The 23,917-nt window shown below is 45.8% G+C and overlaps 1 protein-coding gene across 6 annotated transcripts in view; it reads left to right on the top strand.

Moving 5' to 3' along the window:
* Positions 1 to 23,917, top strand: part of MAST2 (microtubule associated serine/threonine kinase 2) — a 1,353,759-nt gene that overhangs the window by 1,217,362 nt on the left and 112,480 nt on the right. For all 6 annotated transcript variants that reach the window (XM_085602761.1, XM_085602760.1, XM_085602765.1 and 3 more), the window contains one exon: positions 6,289 to 6,390. In XM_085602761.1, the coding sequence (XP_085458887.1) occupies positions 6,289 to 6,390 (102 nt within the window). The remainder of the gene's footprint in view (positions 1 to 6,288; positions 6,391 to 23,917) is intronic.

The following is a 23,917-nucleotide window of genomic DNA, read 5'->3' as shown; positions in this document are numbered from 1 at the left end:
AGTCTTTGAGTGGCATTGCATCTTGCTGGCTTAGCTCTACCAATGCATGGTTCTTTGCAATCCTAAGGATTGCATTTTTTTCTGAATGAAGGGCATAAGTGCCGATGTGTCATCCTTTGACACCGTAACCAACACTGGGGTCTCTGTCCGTATATTATCTCAATTACAGTGTTGTGACTTGCACATCTCAGTTATTGGTCCCTCCTCACCCCGGGGAGGGAGTGGAGCGATTTTAATTTCATGCCCTACCGCTCACAGTTAGTGACGGATGAGTCTTTCAGAGGAGGGAATCGCTGTGTAAATTATCCCGTCGCTGCCTCCAGTGCATATGTCAGTGGGATTCACTTGGCGTGTGTATGAGTGTAAAGGAATGAAACCAGCCTCCTCTCGGAGAGCCCTCCCACCGTATCGGAAAATATGAAATGACAGCAACCCAACCTTCATACGGGCATGTCGTCACCAGCACCTGCTAATTAGGTGGCATGCATCACACCAAAGGCGCAAGCGATTGTATGGTATATAATGCTGCTTCTTGTCGGAACCACTGGATCAGTGTCAAACGGGGGATCTGGAGCCATGTCGGGGCTCTACTACTACGAGAGGCGGGAACCGGACCAAGAGGTCTACCTGCTGAGGATTGTGGACCAGCATCGCTGCGCCCAGATTATGGCTGAGTGGCTGTTACAAGTTGTGTTTTTTTATTCCTTCCGTCGCCGCTGTAACCTTTGGCTTTTCCTTTTGTTGTTGGACTTGACCCGGCGAGCGCGCATGCAAACACCTGGTATCCATCGGTTAACGCACAGCTATTTTTTCTTTCTTTCTGGGATTGGTAGAATTTGAGTGTTTCTCTTTAGTTTTGGCCATTTGTAATGGGGAAGCAAGAACAATTTGGGATGGTATTTGCTCGCCCACATAATAAGTAGGATAGCTCTCAATCTCCACCTTCCTTTACCTGACCATGAAGTACGTACGTTTTTGCTCTCATTGCATGTGATTCTTGTATTAGAACTAGGAAATATTTCCAAATGGGCATGTTGTTTCTTTTGGGATAATACTTTTGAACTTCAGTAGTCTTAGTTTACAAACTATGTAAAATATTGCCACCCTAGTACAACCAGACGTCACTTCAGGAGACACCCTTCCACAGTGAATTAGTTTAATGTTAATCTAGGTTAGCTCTAAGTAGGATAAAACCCTTTTTTTTTTAAAATATCCTGCTTCCCTTTCTCTACGAGTATTCCGTGTATCTGTCTTTGTAGCCTCTCCTTCCACAAAGTACATTTGTCTGCATTTGTTGGTGTTTGACAGCCTCATTGTGTTCCGCCTTGATCCTCCGCCCTAATTGTGCCTTGCTCTATTGTCTTGGGTTGACAGTCGGCATTTTTGACTGTCCTCTTTCTTTATTGATGACCCCATGTAAACACCACAATCACTGACGACAGCCTAATGAAATGAATAACACACACAACAGCTCATAATATCTAAAGGAACCCCCAACGTTTTTAGTAACAAAGACAAATGCTTACCGAGCAGTATCCAGTGAGAACTTTGTCTGTTCCTACCTCCTTGGTGAAGCGGTAAGAGCCGAGAGCATCCCTGCATCTTTCTGGGGTCTTGGCTTCCACGGCGATACCTTTTCATCATAACGCGCTCCAGTAAATGAGCCTGTCTGCCATGTCTGGTCCCTTGCTGTTAGCGTGGATGCCCGCGAGTGACCGTAGCAACTCAGGGGGTGTTGGGCAGCTGCTCCCGGGGTGCTTGCCTCTCTGGCTCAATCTGTATTCTAATTAGACGTCTCAATTCTCCAGAGTCCAGTGGTGGCTGTCACTCTGCTGTTATTGACTTCAGAGGGTTGGGGATGGCCACCCTTTTATCCGCGTGTGACTTACGCGTGCCACCGCTAATTTGACGGGGACATTACAGAATATATTTGGATGTGAAGCCAATTATATATTTTGCGTGCCAAAGTAGCCCTAAAAAATATTCAGTCTGAAAATCTGCTCTGTGCGGTTAGTCCCTTTCAATATTAAGTAGCCTTTGGGGTTGCACTCAGCTGGAGCTCTCTGCAGGGACTGTCTGCTCAAATGTTTGCATGGAAAGCGGGTTTCCCTCTGCCCTCAAGACCAATATCTATGGAAATGAATGTTTCAAAATCCATTACCGTAGACGGCACATACAAGCGCCTGTACCGCCAGAATCTCGGTGCACACGAATATTAAGAAGCCAAAAGAATATTTAGAAGCTCACAAATATTATTTAAAGTGAAACACTGAAGAAACCTAGCTGTTCATTCTTTAGAAAACCCCAAAACACTTTATTGAAGGAGTTTCTCAAATTATATTGCATGGCTGATCCTGCTCTTTCGGGTTCCTTCTACCAACCTAAGAATACATTCCTAAAGGTTTCTGCACTATCCTTAGTGGAGGGAATCTCTACAGAGAGATGTAAGCAGCTGCTATCACCACAGTCTCCTGGGGGGCAGGGGGCTGTCTTTGAGGAGAGGCTGCCTAACATGTACATCCTCGCCTTGCAGCTCATGTGTATAGTAGCGCCCCCCCCCCCCTTACTCTCAGTTAAAGCAGCAGTGCTTTGCGCCAGACTCTGGTGGTCACTCTTCGGGGTGGTTCACATCTTAACAAAAAGCACCTTGGAGAGCAGGGCATCTTCAGATTTGCCGAGAGTTGTAATGGAAAGGTACTTGGTGCAATAATATTAGGCACTTTTTAATGTAATTTGTTTTTAAAAACCTGCTTGACTATTTTCCCTCCTCTTTGATAGAACGCTGGATACTGTTTAAAGGCTTAGTCTGTTATCTAATTTGTAGTTATGTTCTTGAAATATAAAGGGTCACCCTCCGTTATAAAAAAAATAAACAAAAATAGCTTCCATTAAGTTTTTGAGAGTGAGCACTGTACGGTAAGAAAACTAGTTTCTAGGTGCTTCTAAAGGACTAGGGTAACGGAGGGTTTGGGAAGAACAACGCACCCAAGTGAATTTTTGGTACATTTTGGAAGGCAGGGAGTTCCAAATCCAGGCAGCATGAGACCCCCTGAAGACAGCCTGCAATAAAGTAGCTTTCCACAAACAACATCTCCTCCAGCAGGTAGTCTGGAAGGGTGCACTTTGGAGGAGCACTCATCCTGCCCAGCCTGCTCCTGACGTCATCATTGCCCTGCATCCTAATATGACGTCATGGTTTATATGGGCAATTTTGTAGGTTAGTTATTCCTTCACTGGACATCAAAAAGGGAAACAAATGTACATTGGGTATATGGTGGGGGTTGAGGGCTGGGGACGGGTCATGCAGGTAGACACAGGTCACGCGGATTGTTAACATTTTAATTTATGCGAGTGTCCCTCTTAAGTAGCCTATTTTATGTACGATAGCGAGATAGTTTTTTTTTTTTTTTTTTTGCTGAATAGACAAACGAGGATGCTTGCCTCTAGGAAGTTACATGTTATCCAGTAAGGTTGCCTGGTTTTCTGTAGAGCCCCCTGTATCCTTGAGGCTTAGCTATTGTCACACGTTTTGCTATATAGTATATATGCACATGTGTAGAGTGTAATATGCTATTTATTACCATCGTTGAGTGTGGGGAGAAGCCATGACTCGCAAGAGGCGAAGCCTCGATTACGCCATGATACCCCTCACCTTCCTCAACAATGGTAATAACGGTTGCTTATACTGTGTACATCTGCACATACTGTTTACGCCCTGATAATTGTTTCTTGTGTATTAGCAAAAGTATATTTTTTTAAAACCGGATATTTGGGGTTACATTTGTTCAGAAAGACAAAACCACATGGAGGAGAAGTCCAAGGGTGTTTCTACCCTGGTGTGGTTAGTGTAAAGCCATGGAGGGTGACTCCTAAGGCTTCCTGAATTAAATGATGGACATGATTACACGGATGTGGCCTGGAAGTTTGTTCAAGGGCTTCAGCGCCCAGATGACTGGAGATGATTTTAAAGAACTCGTTGTGGGCAATTTTGTTCAGCAAGAGGTGAGCGTGAGTGGTGTAACAAGCATTCATAGGTTCAGGAAGAGGAATTGAATTTGCTACTAACACATACTCTGAGCCAGCTGAGAACCCACACCCCAAATTCCCTAGGAACGGAAATATATGGTTATTGTGTCGCAGACTACCACTTAGTGGACCAGACGAATTGTGGGAACTCTGGAATTTGATAATCTGATACTTAGGTAGAGTTGTTAAGAGGAAATTGGCATCCTACAGTGTTGAGTGAACCAGTGTGTTGTCAAGTGCACTTTAAGTCGGGAGGAGGGACAATTGTAATGACCTGACATATGGAGAAGAGTGCTCTTGAGGTACCTTAATGTGTCTAGGTAGTCATGGTTTAGTCATATTTAACCAAAGTTTTTCAAAGCAAATTATGGCTTTGCTGAAGGTGGCCTTGGAAGAGTAGCTGGCCGCATACCAAAATAAGTGTTTTGGGCTCAAGACTGGAGCTATTTGGGAACAACTGCAGTTCAGGCTACTCCTTTCCTAATCCTCGTGAAGAGGCCTCCCACCATTTTGAACCACTAGCACGCCTGCATATCTGTGTTATTGACATAGGAGTGGAGTGGGTGTCAAAGAGCTCTAAGTAAACCTGTAAGAGGCAGCATGCAAATGTTGAGTAGTAAGAGCCACACAAGAGAGAAATGAGACGCAACGTAATTGTCCCTAGTGGAAGCATGAAATAAGGTCCGCAACTTGAATCACTTCTCTCTGCCCATGAGAAAGAATCTGACCTGCACAAGTTAAGTGTAATTTCTCTCACCGTTGACAGATGCTGTTGTGCTCGTTGATAGTGTCAGCAGTAAGCATAGATCGGAGCTTCTTCTTTGCAGTGGTCAGGATGTTGTGCCTCGTTGCGATCAAAGCCATTGTTGCAGTCCATACTGAAACTGCATTTGCAGTGACTTATAATTTAAATGGGTGACTTTATCGAATGCTGAAGTGGGTGACCACACCTTGAAGATCATAGTGTCAGGGAAACCTTGCTGTAGAGGGTTAGTTAGGCCTTGTATTTGGTTAAAGAGAAGCTTTCTTCAGAAAAATGGTGAGAGCAGACTCAGAACTTAATTAGGCATGATGGAGGAGTTGTTGATTGTGGCCCTTGGTTTGGCCTGGGTACCTATGCGTCTATCTGCCAGTGGTGCCAGGAAGACAGAACAGAGCGAGCAGCTTTCCTTCAAGGAGGGTCCCAGCATGCTCCGACTAATTGGGTTAGAATTAGAAAGTAAAGGATGGTGCAGTACCAGATTTAACTCTGGTTGAGCAGAAGACATGGTACATTGCATTAAGATGGGCCGTGATCTAATTTGGAGTCTGTCTACGTTTCCCATAAAGTGCTTGGTCACGTCAACCACAGTATATGTGAGGCCTGTATTGCAGTCATGACACAATCATGTTTTAGAGTAGAGGAGGACCATCCGAGAAAGGGGATGACCAATCGCAGGGCATCAAGATTCTTATCACTCAAATGTGGCCTGTGGTCCAATATGTGCCAGGCGCACTCTTCTTGGGTAAATCTTCAACACACTATTTAACATGGCTGCAGTTGTTTTTGCTATGAACATGGCAAGAAGGAGAGTAAAAGCTGTGGAGCAACTCAGAGAGTGGAGTGGCTGGAGGAAAAATTGTTACCGGTTGACCGGCTTCTCCAGAGGTATTGGGAGCTCCAAGGAAGAGGACCAGGAAACACCAGGGTGATGTTTCCTTCTATGTACCTTTTAGGCCTTCTACACCACCTTGATCCCTGCCAGAGAAGTAGAACAGAAAGCAGGCCAACACACATGCAACAGTTGTGTATGCCTTTACCATATAGAGAGATGTTTCCAGAGGTGGACGTCCATGCGTTTCTATTTTCTGGGGTTAGATTTGCTCTGCTCTTACTGTTGCTGTTCTGCGTTGTATCTTCCAAGTAACAAAAAAGTTTTTGTGTGGCCTCAGCTGCTCCGACTGAGAGGCAACTCCCTGTAATCGAACCGGCTTCAATGAAAACAACCTACTACGATCCAAATTCCGAATACTTCACTGCTCCTTGGTAATAACTTTGACTACCAGGCCACGGGCACTCTGCTCATCACCCTGCCAATCTTTGACTCAATCCTTGTATGCATTGCATGTGCAGACTGCTGATGGACCCTGTATAACTTTGCATTTCTCCTCAAAGTAGGTGTATTGTAATACAGGGACAGATGCCTATTGTATTTCCATTGCTTGTGTCTTCAATTGTTGGTGAAAGTGTTGGAACATAAATGTAACCTTTCTTTCCCACAGGCCCACGAGCGCTCGGAGAGCTCGGAGGTGGCCTTCGTAACCGAGCTGGTGAAGAAGCTGATGATCATCATCGCACGGCCTGCCAGGTTGCTGGAGTGTCTGGTAAGTGAGGGGTCATGTCAGCTGAATGCACTGGAGAGTCATGTCCGTGAGTGGTCCTCAAAGAGGTGGAAGGTCCACTTCTTAATAATAGTAAAAAGCACACCTCCCTGGCAACGGGAGCTCTCTAGTCAGCCCAGAGGGATGAAGATGATCGCATGTCAGTCCAGCTTGGGAGTGACTTGGGGCCTACGCTCTTATAGCATTGGCTAAACAGAACAGGCATTAGGTTCTAGGGTTGCACATATGTGCTGTAACCCTGGATATTACCTTTCGAAACACACCCCCCGTACTCCTTTGAGTTTGCTTTTCACTAAAAAGATTCCCACTTTCTTCCGCTCTGGAGGCTGTTGTGTGTTGTACAAGTAGTTGAAAGGCCATATCAACTTGAGGCACCTGTGTGCTTGCCCTTAGGGCTCTGTTGCGACTTAGGCACCTGTGTGCTTGCCCTTAGGGCTCTGTTGCGACTTAGGCACCTGTGTGCTTGTCCTTAGGGCTCTGTTGCGACTTAGGCACCTGTGTGCTTGTCCTTAGGGCTCTGTTGATACTTGAGGCGCCTGTGTGTTTGTCCTTAGGGCTCTGTTGCTACTTGAGGCGCCTGTGTGCTTGTCCTTAGGGCTCTGTTGCTACTTCAGGCGCCTGTGTGTTTGTCCTTAGGGCTCTGTTGCTACTTGAGGCGCCTGTGTGCTTGTCCTTGGGGCTCTGTTGCTACTTGAGGCGCCTGTGTGCTTGTCTTTAGGGCTCTCTTCCTACTTGAGGCGCCTGTGTGCTTGCCCTTAGTACTCTGTTGCTACTTGAGGAGCCTGTGTGCTTGCCCTTAGGGCTCTGTTGCTGCCAGTGGAATGCTCAGAATCCGCATGTTTGTAGGGTCCTGTATGAGCACGGATTTCAGGGCATGTGGGCAGTGATTGTGAAAGTACATAACACCTGCTTTCCGTTTTGGTTTGGGTTGTGAAGAGATTTTGGGGGCTCATAGCAGTTCCTGCCAGTTCCCCTTCATTTCTTTGCACATATTTACATCTTTTAGTGCTCATCTACTTAGGTGACAGCCTCATTAATGCAAGGATTTGAATGAACAAGGAGTCATTTTGTGACTTCCATTAACAAGAGATATTGTGTTGGAGTCCCTCTGTGACCCACCATCTCATTGGATTGAACCTTTATTTCCACAAGAAGTGTTCTCCCACTGTGAAAAGTGAATACCCTGACTGTCCCTAAGTAGATATTTCCGTTTCCCACCCAGTAACAACTGCTGCTGATGCATACCGGGGCCGTCTTGGTCCTCGTGTGGACCATCGGCAAGCCGCTAAATATAAGTTCACTATCACTACTGCTTCTTCCACCACTGATACTGCAAGGGCAGCGTTGGTAGTTCCACTCAATTTATAGTGATCATGAAAGAAGAATAAGAAACATATATTGACAATAAAGTCCTCAAGTGCATTTAAACATATTACTGCCAGAGTGTTTGCTATATTTGCAAAGCAATTGATTTGCAGCAGACTCCTACAGAAGTAAATAGAGCAATATCCCACAATCACATTGGGTGGTGGCATATGGGCTACTGATTCGTAATTAACAGAATAAACCAGCCATCAGTTCTGCATTCATTAAACTGACCTGCCGAAGTCCAATGGGTATCAAACAAACACACTAATTCACATGGAACTCATTTTTAATGATTATTAATAGTAGAGCTCAATAACTGTCAACATGAAATGTCACACAAAAGTCACAAAGTATACCTGTGGAGTTTGTTATAAAGCAAACAAGATTTATTACAATATGATCTCAATCAGTCAACAGTGCACAGTAATCCCCGAGTGCGTGAAAACCATAACCAGCAGAAAAAGTGAGGTAGTGCATAAGCATTACACGGTACATTTGTAAGGCAAACAACAATATCCTAACATCTATTTTAGTACAATGAACGCTGTTGATAGATCGCATAGTGTTATATGAGAGCAGCGGTTTGTTCGCTATAATAGTCAACAGTGTTTTGACCCTATGGAAGATGGGAGGATCTCATCAGGACTAGAGATGGCCTGGGGTAACTTAAGACAAAACCTTGGTTCCGATAAAATGCATGCCACTGTAGTGTAGTTCCTACATCCCTGATAGGCTCTGCGCATTGGAATAATATACACTATAGAATTAACATAGGACTGAGGTCAGTATGTCTCGATCGAGTACATTACACTTAATTACTTGTGGGCGCCAGCTAACTCAGAGGTCACTAGAAACTTCTCGAATACACAGGAAGGGATTAGTTTCTGACAACCGCATTAACATGACAACTTTGTTTCCCTTAGAGTCGGAACAATCTCAGAACCGTGGAAACAATAGATAACAGTTTCACTCAGTCAATCATGCATGCTTTGTTTCTACAGAGGTGCACAGAAATAGAGAGACGGGCGTTTCAATAAAAAGGATTTATTGAGCAGTCTTATTTCTCATGCAAGAGATATGAACTGCTGCAATCGTAAGACAGGCTGCGAAGTACAATATGTACAGAGTTAGCAGTAAGATAAAATAATACTGCAAAAGCATGGTTTGTAGCTATGACATATATTAACTAAAATACATAAATAACACAGGCTAAAAGGTGAATACTCATCTGATGCTTCTAAATAGTTCTGCCCCAGAGTACGTAACCTAAGTGTAGTATGAGGTAAGAAGTAGATGCTGTTTTCTAAAGTATAGCTAACTATAGCTATAGTTTTAGTTTTGCCAAGAGTTGCCAAAAGTTTCTCTAAGTTCTAGTCTGCTCCATACCTTAGAATGTGCGAGGTTGGAATCTCTGTTCCGGGACTCACTATCTAACACCCCGCAAGGGGAGTCAGAAACACTGGAGCTGGATTCTCTGTGAAGAGGATGACAGCGTCTGGTCAGTGCGTCAGGCTGGAACTCGATCTCCTTCCGAACTTGTCGTGGCGAACCACAAGTAGGGAGTAGAGCTGGATCGTGCCGGAACGGTGGTTTGCCAGGGCAAGTGCAGGTATATTTATACCTTGAAGATGTTTAGGCATGCCTCTATTGATGTAAAAGTCGGGCATCGGAACGTCATGAATGAACCCCTAAGGAATAGATGTTCATGCATACTGAATGAGTTCTTGGAGAAATCAATATCCAAGCAAGGGAAATTCCTAAAGGCTTAAGAGTCTGGTTTTCCAGGAACTCGTTGTGACGTGGATGGACGGATGTAGGAGACCATGCCTGTATTTGGTTAGCATGCACAATGCCTAAATAAGGGCTGGATTTTCTATGCCTATATAAGGGCAATGTGAATTGTACCTATATAAGGGCATAAATCAGGAAACCTATATACGGAATCTAAATCTACAAACAAAACCACCACAGAATGCTCCAAGGTAAAACAATTGAAATCCAATGGGTATGCATCATTTTAAGTATAAGAATGTCACTAACACTGTTGTCCGCAACAGTGGTTTAAATGGAATGCAGGTACTCAATATTTATAGTATCTGTTTGCTCCTGATGGTACTCTCTCATTAAATGTATTGCTATAGGGATGAGACGTGCAGGTACTCTACTTTTCAAATTGAAGAAGTGCAGGTACTCAGTACTGTACAGTACCTGTCCATTTAAAGCACTGATCTGCAGTCGCGAAAGTTTTAACTTGGTGACAACGTCTTTGTAGCACTACATTGCAGGGTAATCTGCATGCTTGAGATTTTGGTCCAATGGCTCTGCTTCAACTTGCAAAGGATGGCATGGCTCAGCAGTCATGCACCTTAACTGCTGGTGCACATTCTGATTTTTTGCCGTCTGAAGTGAAGGTCCTGCCGCGACTTACCTGCACAGGGGTGCATCAAGCTATTGTTCATGACCTGAACCTGGTTGAGTCACAGAATTACTGATCCTCTTCAGATGTTTCTAGCAAGGAGATTAGAAGCAGCATCTCAAGGACTTAAACTTTATCATTACGACTGACTATGGCTTCTTATTTCAAATGGTTGAAGAAGAGTCCCAGTTGAACCAGTAGCTGCCTCGGACTGAGCTGCGAAGTGGCCTCTTCAGGTCTTACTGATGTGAATCCGAACGACATCCAACTTTTACGCTGCAGACCATATGTGTCGGAGGCCTGTGACTTCAGGTGATGACGAGAGATATTGTGCCACCGTGGCCGGGCCTTAATGGTGTTGCACATGCTTTATTTGTTGCTAAAGGTTGAGCTGACCTTGTGAGTCATAGAATCTGTGTTTCTTAATGGACAGTAAATGAGATTAACCTTGACACAACCAGCCTGTGGCACAGATAGGTGCTTGCACTGCATAAATCCTTGGTGGTCACTTTTCTATTCACCTCTGTAAGGTGACACAAAGCCTGCGTTCAGGCAGCAGGAGGAAGCCATCTGTCCCCTTCTACAATTTGTCAAACACATTAACTCATCTATCTGATTTTCATTTTGTTCAACACCCTGCATGCATAAATTAGCATGCTGATCGATTTTGCACCCCTGCTGCTTGTTTAACCTGACTTGCGAAAGATACCTGCCACTGCCGGATGGAAAGTTCTGGCCAATTTCCACATTCCGCTAATTTCTTTACTTTTTGATCCAGTTCACTCAGTCATTGAACACGGTCAATAGAGTACAAAAAAGCATAGCCGTAGCTGTGCCAGTGGGGAACAGTATGAGACATTCAATTTCTGAGACCTACATTTTTAGGTGTGGCATAGAGACAGCTTTGTTAGCCATCTCATGTGACAAAAGAAATCCCTAAATAAAATGCATACATATATACATAGATATGTGGTTTTGGAAGATGAGGTTTCTTCATTCATTGTTTTGTTCAACTGCCGTTCACATTTTGCTTCCTCGCCGCAATGTATACCATGGTTCAATCAATCAGCACACTTCAGCCATTGGCTCTCTTGATATGTGAGTAATAGCATTTTTCCTGATCATTTGTGCACATCTGTCTAAAAGTAACTTTACTTCAGTGCCAGGGCTGGTGGCCAAATACTTTATCATGCCAATGCTTTTTTACTTAACATTCTCTTTTTTTTTTTTTCCTTTCATTATTTCAGCCTCGGGACTTGGGGAAGAACTTCCCCAGCACCAGAGGCTGTGTCTTTTTTGCTCTGGAAATGGCGATTGGCATGCACTGTGTACTGACGTCATTTCAGTGAAACTTAATGAGTCGATTGACTCATTTGACTTTCACTGCATCGGTGCTTGGGGACATATCTTAGCCCCCTGAGCACCAATGCCAGTGGGAGGGGTATCAGTGGTAAGGGGGGAGACTCCCCTTTTTAATGGTACCTTTCTCTAGGGGATCCCTGCTTGGGGATTGCCTTAGGAGGGCATCTGGCCTAGCCTCCACCTCCCCCAATAACCCCCCAACAATATTTCCGCACCTCCCCCATCTCCTGTCAGGGGCAGATAGGAGGTGTTTTGCAGCATGAAAGCATTAATCCTTTTCTGGATTCACATACTCTGCATTATTCCGCCATCTAGTGGTTGGGTTCGAAATTTCCTCTGTGGTTTATTTTTTTCTCCCTTTAGGGCGTCGTTGACCACCATTTGGTGCTAGGTCCATCCCTTGTGTGACGTCAGTCGCCGCCCCGGAAGTTGCTGTGTGTCATAGCCATCTTCAGACTCTTTTTTTTCCGCCATTGGGTCTGGAAGCAAAGGGAGACATTCTGAAGTTTTGGACGAAATCCCCTGAAAAAAATCAAGGAGTTTGAGAGCAAAAAAATGCCCTTCATCGATCGGGAAGACACCGGAGAGGGAGAAAAGACCTCCGGACACCTTTACTCGTCGGGGGATCCCGACCGAGCAACTGCACAAATGGATCGAAATAAGGCAAGGTAGGAGCCATGGAATATACCGCTTTCAAATTTTACCCAAATTGCCACCACAAGTTTGCTCAACGCGATCCACACGTCGTTTGTAACCTCTTCCTGCCGAGGGATCACAAGGATAGAGACTGCGAGGCCTGAGTGGTTTTCGTGTCGAAGACTTTCAAGATCCATCGCAAGCAGAGGGAAGACCATTACGCAGAAATGCTCCAAAGTCAGAAACCACCGATATCGCTAAGGGACTTGGGCCTCTCGAGCGACGAGGAAGACTGGGGGGTGGCAGCAGAATAGACACATGGGGTTGGATGTCGAGTTCCTCGAAGGGGACGCCGAGTGGAGGTGTACTGTGAAGAAGATGACGAAGGATGTAGAGAACAAAACAGACAAGGTAAAAATCCCTCACCCGTCGGATGTCAAGGGCCCTGAAAAGAAGGCGCAAAAGGCAGCCCAGGCGTCAAAGAAAACGGTCAGCCGCAATCAAAAGAAACCCACGGATCGCACCCCAGCTATACCATGAGGGAAGATCGGCGTAGACAGGTGCCGAATGAGAGGCCGCAAACGGAATAACCACACCTTCGGCAGCAGAATCCAACACACCCAAGAAGAGAATCTCCCCGGCTTGAGACACTGAAAGTGGCCTCGAGGTGGAGAAAAAGAAAAGACGACTGTTGGCAGAAATGGCAGCACTCCTTTAACGAAAGAAAGAGTTCGACGAGGCGCTGAAGAAATTCAGAATCCCGGCAAAACCCTCCGCTACCGCAGAGGAGGAGGAGGATACCCACGAAGCTCCCGGCACCCCTAAAACTCACAAAGAGGACGTTGAATAAGAACTTGACGCTCCAGAAGATGCCTCGGGAAGTTTCGAGGAAGAATGCAATGACCTCGACACAGAAAGCCCAGAAGAAGAGGTCTATAGCTATCCCTTGAAGGCTTTGCTACCAGACGACATAGCCTTCTACAACAGTCTTAGAGCAGCTTATACCTTCGGGTCCCCTTGGAGGAGGAGAAAGGAGACTTGATTCCTCCTAGAAACATTAGCACCATCCACCAAGGAGTCACAATACCTTCCAATGCTGCCAAGCATTCTGGACCAAGCAAGTAGGCTTTCAAGGAGCCTGCCTCTGGCAAAGAGGGTAGCCCCAAGGGTTGTGAAAAATACAAACCCTCCACAAAGTACCCTAAATACATCCATGGGATCACAGTGGCAGTCTCCATCATTGTCACCACAGTAAGAAGGAGGAGCAATGATCATTCCTCCACTGGCCCACCTCTAGAGAGATAAAGTAAAAGAATGGACATGGTGGGGAGAAAGATGGAGAAAGAGGCAGCAACGCAATGGTGCATTACAAACTCTGATGCCCTCTTCAATCGGTATGGCCACCAACAATGGGACGATATCGAAGAACTGATGAACAAGATCCCAGAATAGGAAAAGAAAAGAGCAAGATCCATCATACAGGAGGGAAGAAACATAGCGAACACCTGCCTGAAATCCGCTCCTGACGCAGCCAATACAGCCAGCAAACAAACGTGCACAGGCAGAACGTTGAGAAGGCACACTTGGCTCAGAATTTCAGGCATCAAACAAGAAGTCCAAACCTCCATAATTAGCAAACCCCTCACAGGAGACGCCCTGTTTAGAAGTGAGGTAGAAGAAGCGCTCCAACAAATAAAGAAGGACAATGGAAGCCCTACAACAAATAAAGAAGGTACATGGGAGCCCTGCAACAGAGGGGCACCTTCAAAAGAGGAGGTTTTAACCTCCGAAGACCGATGGAAAGTGGGGTGGGGTCCTTCTCAACAGGTCAACAACAACATCAAACTCAAGGCAGCGGACAGCAATCAAACCAGCAGTCCGGACACCAAGCCTGGCAGCAGCAACCAAGGCAGTCCTTTCATGGCAGAGGAAGAGCCTGGGGACAACCCTCAAGAGGGGAGGAGCAAACTCAAAGTGACTTGCCCACAAGGGAAGACCCCCACACAACACCAATGGGAGGCAGAATAGCGTACCACCTACTTTAATGGGCAAACATCACCACAGACAGTTTGATTTAAATGTGGTGCGCCATGGCTATTGTATAGAACTAACTAACAAACCCCCACCAAATCCACCAAGGAAGAAGAGGTTCCAAATAACAGAACTCTTACAATTAAAGCAGGAAATAAAGGAACTCCTACAAAGACAAGTGATAGAGAGGGAACACAACAAAGGAAACTACTAACCTTACTTTTTGGTACCACAGCAAGATCTCACGCTAAGACCTATCTTAGATCTCAGATTCCTAAACAAATTCATTTGCACGCAGCATTTAAAGATGTCAACACTACAGGAAGTAATTCCACAGCTACAAAAAGGGGGTTCCATTGCAACAAAAGACGCCTATCTGCACATCCCCATGAATCAAGCACACAAGAGATACCTCGGGTTCACCCACGAGGACACTCACTACCAATTCAAGGTCTTGCCATTTGGAATAAAATCAACTCAGAGTCTTCACAAAGTGCCTAGCAGCGACAGCAGCATCCTTAAGAAGGAGAGGAATCCATGTCTATCCCTACCTAGACAACTGGCTGGTCAAGAAAAATTCAAAACAAAGAGGTTGCACAAACGTTCAACAGATGGTCACAACGTTGCAAGAATTGGGTTTTTCAATAAACCACAAAAAGTCATCAACAAAACCGGAGCAAGAAAAAAACCTTCCTAGGAGCAAGATTAAACTCCAAGGTTGCACAGGCATACCTGACCCAAAGGAGATATCAAACAGAAAACTCGCCTCCACCAGAAGGGTCAGTCTCTGACAGTGAGGACTGTCATGAAACTCATGGGCATGATAGCATCATACATTCCACTCATTACCCATGCACGTCTCCACACGCGTCCTCTACAGGAGTGGCTATGCAACAGTTGGTCACAAACCTCAGGGAGTTGGGAGGACCTAGTGGTTGTAACAGAAAAGGTTCAGACAGAGATACAATTGTGGGCATCCAGGAACATAACACTAGGCAGACCTTTCAAATCACCCACTCCCTCAGTTACCATCACAACAGATGCATCCCACAAGAGTTGGGGAGCACATTCAGGAAACCTGAGGGTACATGGCTAATGGAACGATGCAGACTCCATAAAGCACATCAACTTCCTAGAGATGAAGATGGTGTTCCTGGCACTAAAGGCATTCCAAGCCCACATAGGAGAGAAGACAGTATTGATCCAGACGGACAATACCACAACAATGTTTCACCTCAACAAACATGGAGGAACAAACTCATTTACCCTAAGAAAACTAGCTCAGGAAATAAGGAAATGGGCCAGTTCAAGGAGAATCAGCCTACAGACAATTCATCTGCCAGGAAAGGACAACACCAAAGCGGATCGACACAGCAGACAGAACAGCATCTCACACGAATGGGAGATAAAGCAAAGGAACCTGCAACAGGTCTTCAACCCCTGGGGGACACCAGAAATCGACCTATTCGCAACAATGGAGAACAAAAACTGCCAATTCTTTGCCTCCAGGTTTCAACGCCACCTATCAAAAGAGAATGCTCTGTCGCTAAACTGGTAAGGGACATTTGCATACACTTTTCCTCCAGTTCCTCTGCTACAAAAGGTACTAGAAAAAGCTAGACAATCAAGAACCAATCTAATTCTCATAGACCATCAATGGGCTAGGCCAACCTGGTACTCAACCCAACTCGAACTGTCCAAGGGACAGAGGATCAAATTCAAGGCAAAGAAGCATCTTCTCACAATGCGAAGTGGTCACATTTTTCACCCAGAACCAGCGACCTAGCATGGCGCCTGAATACATAGAGTTCTGGCATTTAAACTTACTGCAAAGAACAATGAAGATACTAAAGGAGACTAGAAAACAAACCACAAGACAATACTACACAGTTAAATGGAAACAGTACACTACATGGTGTACAGAAAACAATACCTTAAATTCAATTTCCACACAGGAAACAGTGCTCATATATCTTACACACTTGCTGAACAGCAACATCAACTACTCAAGCCACACCTGGCATTAATTGTAGCCTACACCAGGGGTGATTTGTGTAAAGGTTTCTTCACAGCACCAGTCATCAAAAGATTCCTAGAAGGGTTCAAAAGGATTGCGCTCCCAAGGAAGGCATCCAACCCCAATGTGAGGTCTTCAAATTCCATCTACGCTGGTGGGAGGAGCAAAAATCCCACTGGACACCACAGACATTTTTTTATTGGTAGTAGGTGTGGGGGTTTCCCACCCACATATCAGTCTTAGCCTACAACTCCAATTTGACCCCAACAGTCTTTCTGCCCCCTAATACATCCCCATCTTTTTGTTAAGAAGGGAGCCTTTGTTTTTGGATGTTTTTTTTATTTTTATGTTTATTAATACATTTGGATAGCAGAGTTGGGCTAAGTCTCAATATACTCCTACTTCTTTGCTGAATGTCTGCACTTTTCGAGCTCGGGTCAGCTGTCACCTAGGAAAACCCTCACATTAAGGAGCACAAGAGGGAAAATACCAGTCAAGTCGCCCTCCACTCACAAGCGACGATGAACAAATTAGACCTGACTGTTTAAGACATGTTAACATTTCTTCAGAGCCGGGGGTAGGGTACTGCTTTCTCCACCCAACCGCTGGCTTTAATCAATTGCCAGTCGTATCCAGTCCTAAATGACCCCCAAAAATCTTTCAGACACACGTTTACCAGTCCACCCCATGTATATGTACCCCATCTTGAAAGGTGTGTCCAAGTAAATTGTGCGAAGGTGAGAAAGTACCCCAGGGGAGCTGCTGGTAGGTACTCACCAGTTTGCCCACGTTTCTCCTCATCAGTAACTTTCTTACCTGTGAAAAGAAAAAATGTCCAGTGTAAAGCATAAGAGGTGAAAAACAATTAAAGAAGAATATGCACAGAAGCGTGTTTGTGTCAGACAAGACCCCGTAATGTGAAAAATATAACCACTTTTCGACAACTAAAATAGAGTTATGATTCACATGTACAAGATCCTAATTTTATTCCATGCTGTGAGCCTACTCAAGGTTAAAAACAAACTGCATGATTCAGACCACTTTAAGATGGGCCAACATGTATCATTGCCAATCTTCCGTTACGGCAATTTCATCAGGGCTTGGGGCCAAACTTCACCTCACTGGATTTCAAATTTTAGACCATGGGTGACTGATAAAGAACAAATTTAAAAATACCAACCAGTCCGGACATCCTACATCGCATCTACTGACAGATATGTCAGAGGTAATGTATATGACACAGAGTTCAGAATATATTTACCCGGTGGTAGCCCACAGTAGTCATACCGGCTTCCCACCGTTCAAGGGGGTGTCCTTCAATCGTAAGTCCCCCACCGGCACAGTCTGTTGCCGTCCGTATACCTGTGAATATACCAGAGTACATTTCAACCTGTTCTCAACCTCAGGTGATGTATACACTGTTCAATTCAATTCGCTACAAACGGTGGCAAAACAGTACCGCTCATGCCCACTGACTCACGATATGCGCAAGACGAAAGACAAGTGCAACCTTACTGAGTTCCCATCCCCTCAGTAATGGTATTCGTTTTACAAAAGGGAAACCCAAATCAAAAATGACCATCCTCTTTAAAATAGATGCGGGCACTAGACTCCCCCTCCATTCTTTAGCTACATGCCGCCACTCGACCCATTCTCATCTCTTACGGGATCATACCTCGAGGGGGTCTCACCGCCCATCACAGTGTCATGCATACTCTTACCCCGTATTTACGCGTTTACTCTGCTTGTCTCATCCCAGCGTCTTACTGCTCTCCTCGCGCTCTACTTCAAGTGCGCATCCTGGAAGAGTATTGCCATGTGACCCTGCTTGTGATCATATCACGTGATCGTCCCGGCATGCGCACCATCTTTTAATGGTTCTTTTTTCAAAAAACAAATAATGGTTGCAGCCACGAATCCTTTCATAAATCCAACTTGCTAAGAAACCCAATATTTAAAAGCATTGTCATACCTGTATGCTGTTCTTGCCTTTTCCCGGCACCAATCTACTCTGCCCGTGCAGAAAAAACCCACCAAATCCGGGCATTTCTGAAAATTAAACGACTGGCACAGTCAAAGATAGTGTGCCTTGTGTGGATCCCATAACATTTTTTTTAACACAATGCCCTGAAGATCTAAACTGTTGGCTAAAATTGCACATTTTCCTTAAGTTTATGAGACCTAAACTTATGAGATTCACAAAATCCCCCCCCCCCATCTCCCTTTCCTGGATAAAAATGTTACCCCACCTGTGTGGCTGGGCCTAGTGTCCATGATACAAAAGGCCCCAAAACACAATGTGGAGAAATCACCAATAGGGCTAGTTACAGTGTTTAGACCCGGCCTCGACGGTCACCCAGGGAATGCTACCAAACCTAGACATTTCTACAAACTAGACATCCGATGAAGTCCAGGGTGGCCTAAGAGCGTACATTTTTCTTCGATTTTTGTGACGTAAACTACCGGAGAGAGAAGGAATCCACAAAATTCCTTCTACCCAGCGTCCCCCCCACCCCCACTTGTCCCGATAAAATTGCTACCCCACTTGTGTGCCCCAACAAACACAAATCAAACCAGGGTTAATGAAAATTGTAGTCCCATTGACCTTAGTTTGGAGCTTGCCTGTCGTGTGCAGTAGACCCAGCCACACTAATGAGGTATCATTTGTATCGAGAAAGCAGCCTTAATTTGAAGTCATCATGGTGGGAAATTGATGCAAAAATGGAAATGTGTCACAACAACCTCTGAAGACCAGACATGCCACTTGACCACTATTCCCTTTTAAGTCGAAACCTACCAGCCTCCATAGCTTTCTGATTTGGGACAGACTTCTTTGGGACATTCGGAAAGCTTCCCTGTGAATGCATTCCGCCCATTGCTTACCATTGGCTTTGTGTTTTATAGCTCATAGTTGTTTGCTTTCTGTTTGCGGCCTTTATTTGTTTTAGGCTGTTCAGTAGGTCTTTTTTTCCTCCCGTGGAACATAGGCTGTTTACTGTGTTCTTCCACTAGAATTCGCCTTCTTCAAACAGGCCTTTAAATTTTGTTCTTATCTTCTTATTTGCTGTACATTCAAGGACAGAGGTCAAATGTTGGAGTCTGTCTTCCGAGGGAGCTTGGTGTTTATTTTTTTTTCTCTGACTTCAAAGTGAGAGGGTCTGTGTGACAATCATGCTGGGTATTGGGGTTGTGATGAAGGAAAGCGGTTTGTGGTATTTTTTTCTAGCACACAGCTAAACGTAAATGTCTTTAAATGAACTTTGCAAATATTTCAGAATATATCCGAATAAGATAAGCACAAATTAAATGTGTTTTTTTTGTAATTCCGATGTGTGATAAAAACACATATTTTAATATAATCAAAACAAATCAGTACACTAGGTGATGCCATTTCTACACATTGTTTGTGCGCTATATAGTTTTATCTGTGAAACTAAATCCTGTGGAAATGTAATGGTCATTTCAACTGAAAATGTGTTGCCTATAATGGCAGTGCACTACCACACCCTCTACGACACTGATCCACTCTATGCCACAGCACACTATGACACACTGCTCCAGTGTGTGTTCCTCCACTCAACACCCCTCCACGCCACTCTACATCACTCTACGATACTCCATGCCACTCTGCGGCACACTCCTCTACACCCTACGTCACTCCATGCCACTTCACTCCGTGCCACGATCCTCCACGCCACTAACTTTTGGCCAGGCTGAACAGCAGCTACTCTTGTGTGCAACATGGCTAAATCACATTGGCATGCCAGTAGCTCTTCACATGCAAGTCCTATTGGCTTTATCAATCCTTGTATTTGACCTCTTCGCCTTCATTCACAGGTCCTTTATTTCCATAATAAAATTCACAAGCACGACAACGCTTCACCCACGAGGCATGTGCAATACAAGTTCACTCGGCCACAAGTGCAGAAAGCTAATGAAGACTCGACTACAAACAATTGCTGTGGCTATTTTGACAGCTTCCCAGTCTCCTCAAAGCGTAATTCACCTAAGACTCTGCCCAGGCCTTCTCCTGCGTGTTCTTTACCGCGCAGTGTATTCCAACAGCGTAAAGAAAGTTTCTTTTTCACACGGCTGATTGCATGCAAATTGGCCTCGTGCTGAGTCGCCGGGGGTGCACTGGAGGTAATCTCGGCTCTCTGGCATGATGGCCCTCCGTGGGAGTGCTCTCCGGCTCTCCCTGCGTGTGCTGTGATTCTTCATCTTTCATCTGCGAAGAGCCTTCGAGATGCAATTAGGGTGACGTGGGGGGCGCCATCAGCCTCAGCATCTTCAGCGACTGAACTGAAACACACAATCCGGCCCGTCAGTCAGAGCACTTAACACGCCTCATTCAGTGTTTCGAGTCTTTGCTTTTGTACATCCTTCTAAAAGGTGGACGTCATAGTGACAGAATTGCATCTTGCAGCGCCTTTATGGCAGCATGCGGTGCTACAAACTATCAAGAGATGAAGGAAACGAAATTAACTTTTTAGGAATGTGTGAAAGTTTTATTCTTAGCACCATCTTTAATGTGAGCTGTGATCCCATTGCAGTTACTCCAGCCAGAAGGAGGCGCACGCTGTCCAAGCCCAGAAAACCTCGCTGAATACATGCACACCAAATTTAATGACACCTGGCATGGTTCTAAGGCCCCGAAGTCTGAGCCTGTATCCGAGCTCGTTCTCAAGCCTTCCTGTTTACTCGCGGCTGTGGCTTTTAAAGGGGTCAAGTGCTTGGCCAAGGACCCAGCATCCTCTGCTGCCAGTCAGTGCCTCCTCCTGCGCCCCAGCTCTGTATGCAACAACTGCGGCCTTTGCTTGCGAGTGGCTGATCTTTAAGACCCTGATGCAAGATTAGTCGGAGCCCCTGTTGGAACAGTCACAAGAGGTCCAGACCTTTGAGGAAGAGACCTGGTGCCACCTATTCAAACCCCTTGGAGGGCGGGGCGCCTTCTCTGAGAGTGGGTGCCTGAGTTTGCAATCTGTGCAGCAGAGGAAGGTGACTGTGGCAGTGATTGGCCATCTGTGTTTCTTCCGGTCATTTCCAGGTGCTGGTTTTGGTTTTGGCATCTCGTCGCATTATAAGTGTAGTGGTGCACATATGAGGCCTCTGTCCATGCTACTGCACTAGGATCACACGCACCTTCACTAGCGTCATTAGTGGTGCACCTATGAGGCCTCTGTCCACTCTACTACCCTGGGATCACACGTACCTTCACTAGCGTCATTAGTGGTGCACCTATGAGGCCACTGTCCACTCTACTACCCTGGGATCACACGCACCTTCACAAGCATCATTAGTGGTGCACCTATGAGGCCTCTGTCTGTGCTACTGCACTAGGATCACACACACCTTCACAAGCATCATTAGTGGTGCACCAATGAGGCCTCTGTCCACTCTACTACCCTGGGATCACACGCACCTTCACAAGCATCATTAGTGGTGCACCTATGAAGCCTCTGTCCGTGCTACTGCACTAGGATCACACGCACCTTCACAAGCATCATTAGTGGTGCACCTATGAGGCCTCTGTCCATGCTACTGCACTAGGATCACACGCACCTTCACAAGCATCATTACTGGTGCACCTATGAGGCCTCTGTCCATGCTACTGCACTAGGATCACACGCACCTCCACAAGCATCATTAGTGGTGCACCTATGAGGCCTCTGTCCGTGCTACTGCACTAGGATCACCCGCACCTTCACTAGCATTATTAGTGGTGCACCTATGAGGCCTCTGCCACTTTACTACCCTGGGATCACACGCACCTTCACAAGCATCATTAGTGGTGCACCTATGAGGCCTCTGTCCGTGCTACTGCACTAGGATAACACGCACCTTCACAAGCATCATTACTGGTGCACCTATGAGGCCTCTGTCCACTCTACTACCCTGGGATCACATGCACCTTCACAAGCATCATTAGTGGTGCACCTATGAGGCCTCTGTCCGTGCTACTGCACTAGGATCACACGCACCTTCACAAGCATCATTACTGGTGCACCTATGAGGCCTCTGTCCACTCTACTACCCTGGGATCACACGCACCTTCACAAGCATCATTAGTGGTGCACTATGAGGCCTCTGTCCACTCTACTACCCTGGGATCACACGCACCTTCACTAGCGTCATTACTGGTGCACCTATGAGGCCTCTGTCCACTCTACTACCCTGGGATCACACGCACCTTCACTAGCGTCATTAGTGGTGCACCTATGAGGCCTCTGTCCACTCTACTACCCTGGGATCACACGCACCTTCACTAGCGTCATTAGTGGTGCACCTATGAGGCCTCTGTCCTCTCTACTACCCTGGGATCACACGCACCTTCACTAGCGTCATTACTGGTGCACCTATGAGGCCTCTGTCCACTCTACTACCCTGGGATCACACGCACCTTCACAAGCATCATTAGTGGTGCACCTATGAAGCCTCTGTCCGTGCTACTGCACTAGGATCACACACACCTTCACAAGCATCATTAGTGGTGCACCTATGAGGCCTGTGTCCACTCTACTACCCTGGGATCACACGCACCTTCACAAGCATCATTAGTGGTGCACCTATGAGGCCTCTGTCCGTGCTACTGCACTAGGATCACCTGCACCTTCACAAGCATCATTAGTCTCCCCTGTGAGTGAAGCAGCTGTTCGTGTTGGCTCCCATGTGTCTGTACTACATTGTACGATTCCACTGTGGAGTAGACTGTTCTGTGGGCTTCACTGTTCCATACTCTGATCGAAGGCTCCAGAGTATGCATGAGCCCCCAAACAGCCCGACCATCTGGAACGGGCTAAACTAAATAAGGAGATCGCAAGTTCTCTTAATACAGTAACCAAGTAGGTGGACCATTTCTGATCCCCCTGAGCTTACTGTCCCTCTCGTGCCCCAGTCCTTTTGAGCTTTTGTCAAGCAATCACTGCCCCAGTCCCTAGTGACTGGGTTTGTCTGCAGTGGACTAGGAGGCAGGGGGATGTAGCACAGCTTAGTGCTTCTCCTTCTTGCACCAGTCCTGACATGATCCTATAGAGGTGCAATCTCCAAATGGGGAAAAAGTGCAAACCTTCCCGAAGCTACCTAGCTGTCTCTGGGAGTCGTTTGGTAGCAGACGAGCAAGGTATATCTTGTTGTCCTCCAACTCCTAATCCGCCCACCTGCCGCGGAACGGGCATGGTAGTCACAAATCGAAGATTGACCAGGCTTACCTCTTCCCTTTTGATCCCTATACTTGAGAGAGCCTTTCATCTACTTCAGTTGCAATATATATTTATCAAGAATGTAGATAAGTAAGTGAACTAATTGAAAGCAGGAGCAATGATCTCAAAGTACCATTCACTCGTCTCCTTCCGCCGCTTTCCATGCTGTTGTCTGCAAGCTCAGTCTGACAGGAAAAGTCCACATCATCATTTCAAGTTTTCAAGTCAAGTTCTTTTGGCTTCATTAGCCATAGGTCACCTGGAGACAGATCAAGTTACAGTTGACAAGACAAGTGCCTCAGATCCTCCTCCAAGGAATTCTCCTGGGCAACATACATGCATGCCTCCATGGCTGCCCAGGGAGCTGAGCGCTCTGAGCTCGATTCAGCGTTGTCCCAGTCGGTAAGCTGCCTTAAGCACTTCAAAGCCAGAGCAATGTTCAAATATATGTTCTGCGAAGGCCACTAGCATGGCCAGGAT

Source organism: Triturus cristatus, chromosome 4_2 (assembly GCF_964204655.1).
Source record: "Triturus cristatus chromosome 4_2, aTriCri1.1, whole genome shotgun sequence".
Classification (NCBI taxonomy): domain Eukaryota; kingdom Metazoa; phylum Chordata; class Amphibia; order Caudata; family Salamandridae; genus Triturus; species Triturus cristatus.
The sequence above is the reverse complement of the archived record's forward strand: the minus strand, read 5'-3'. Positions and strand labels throughout refer to the sequence as shown.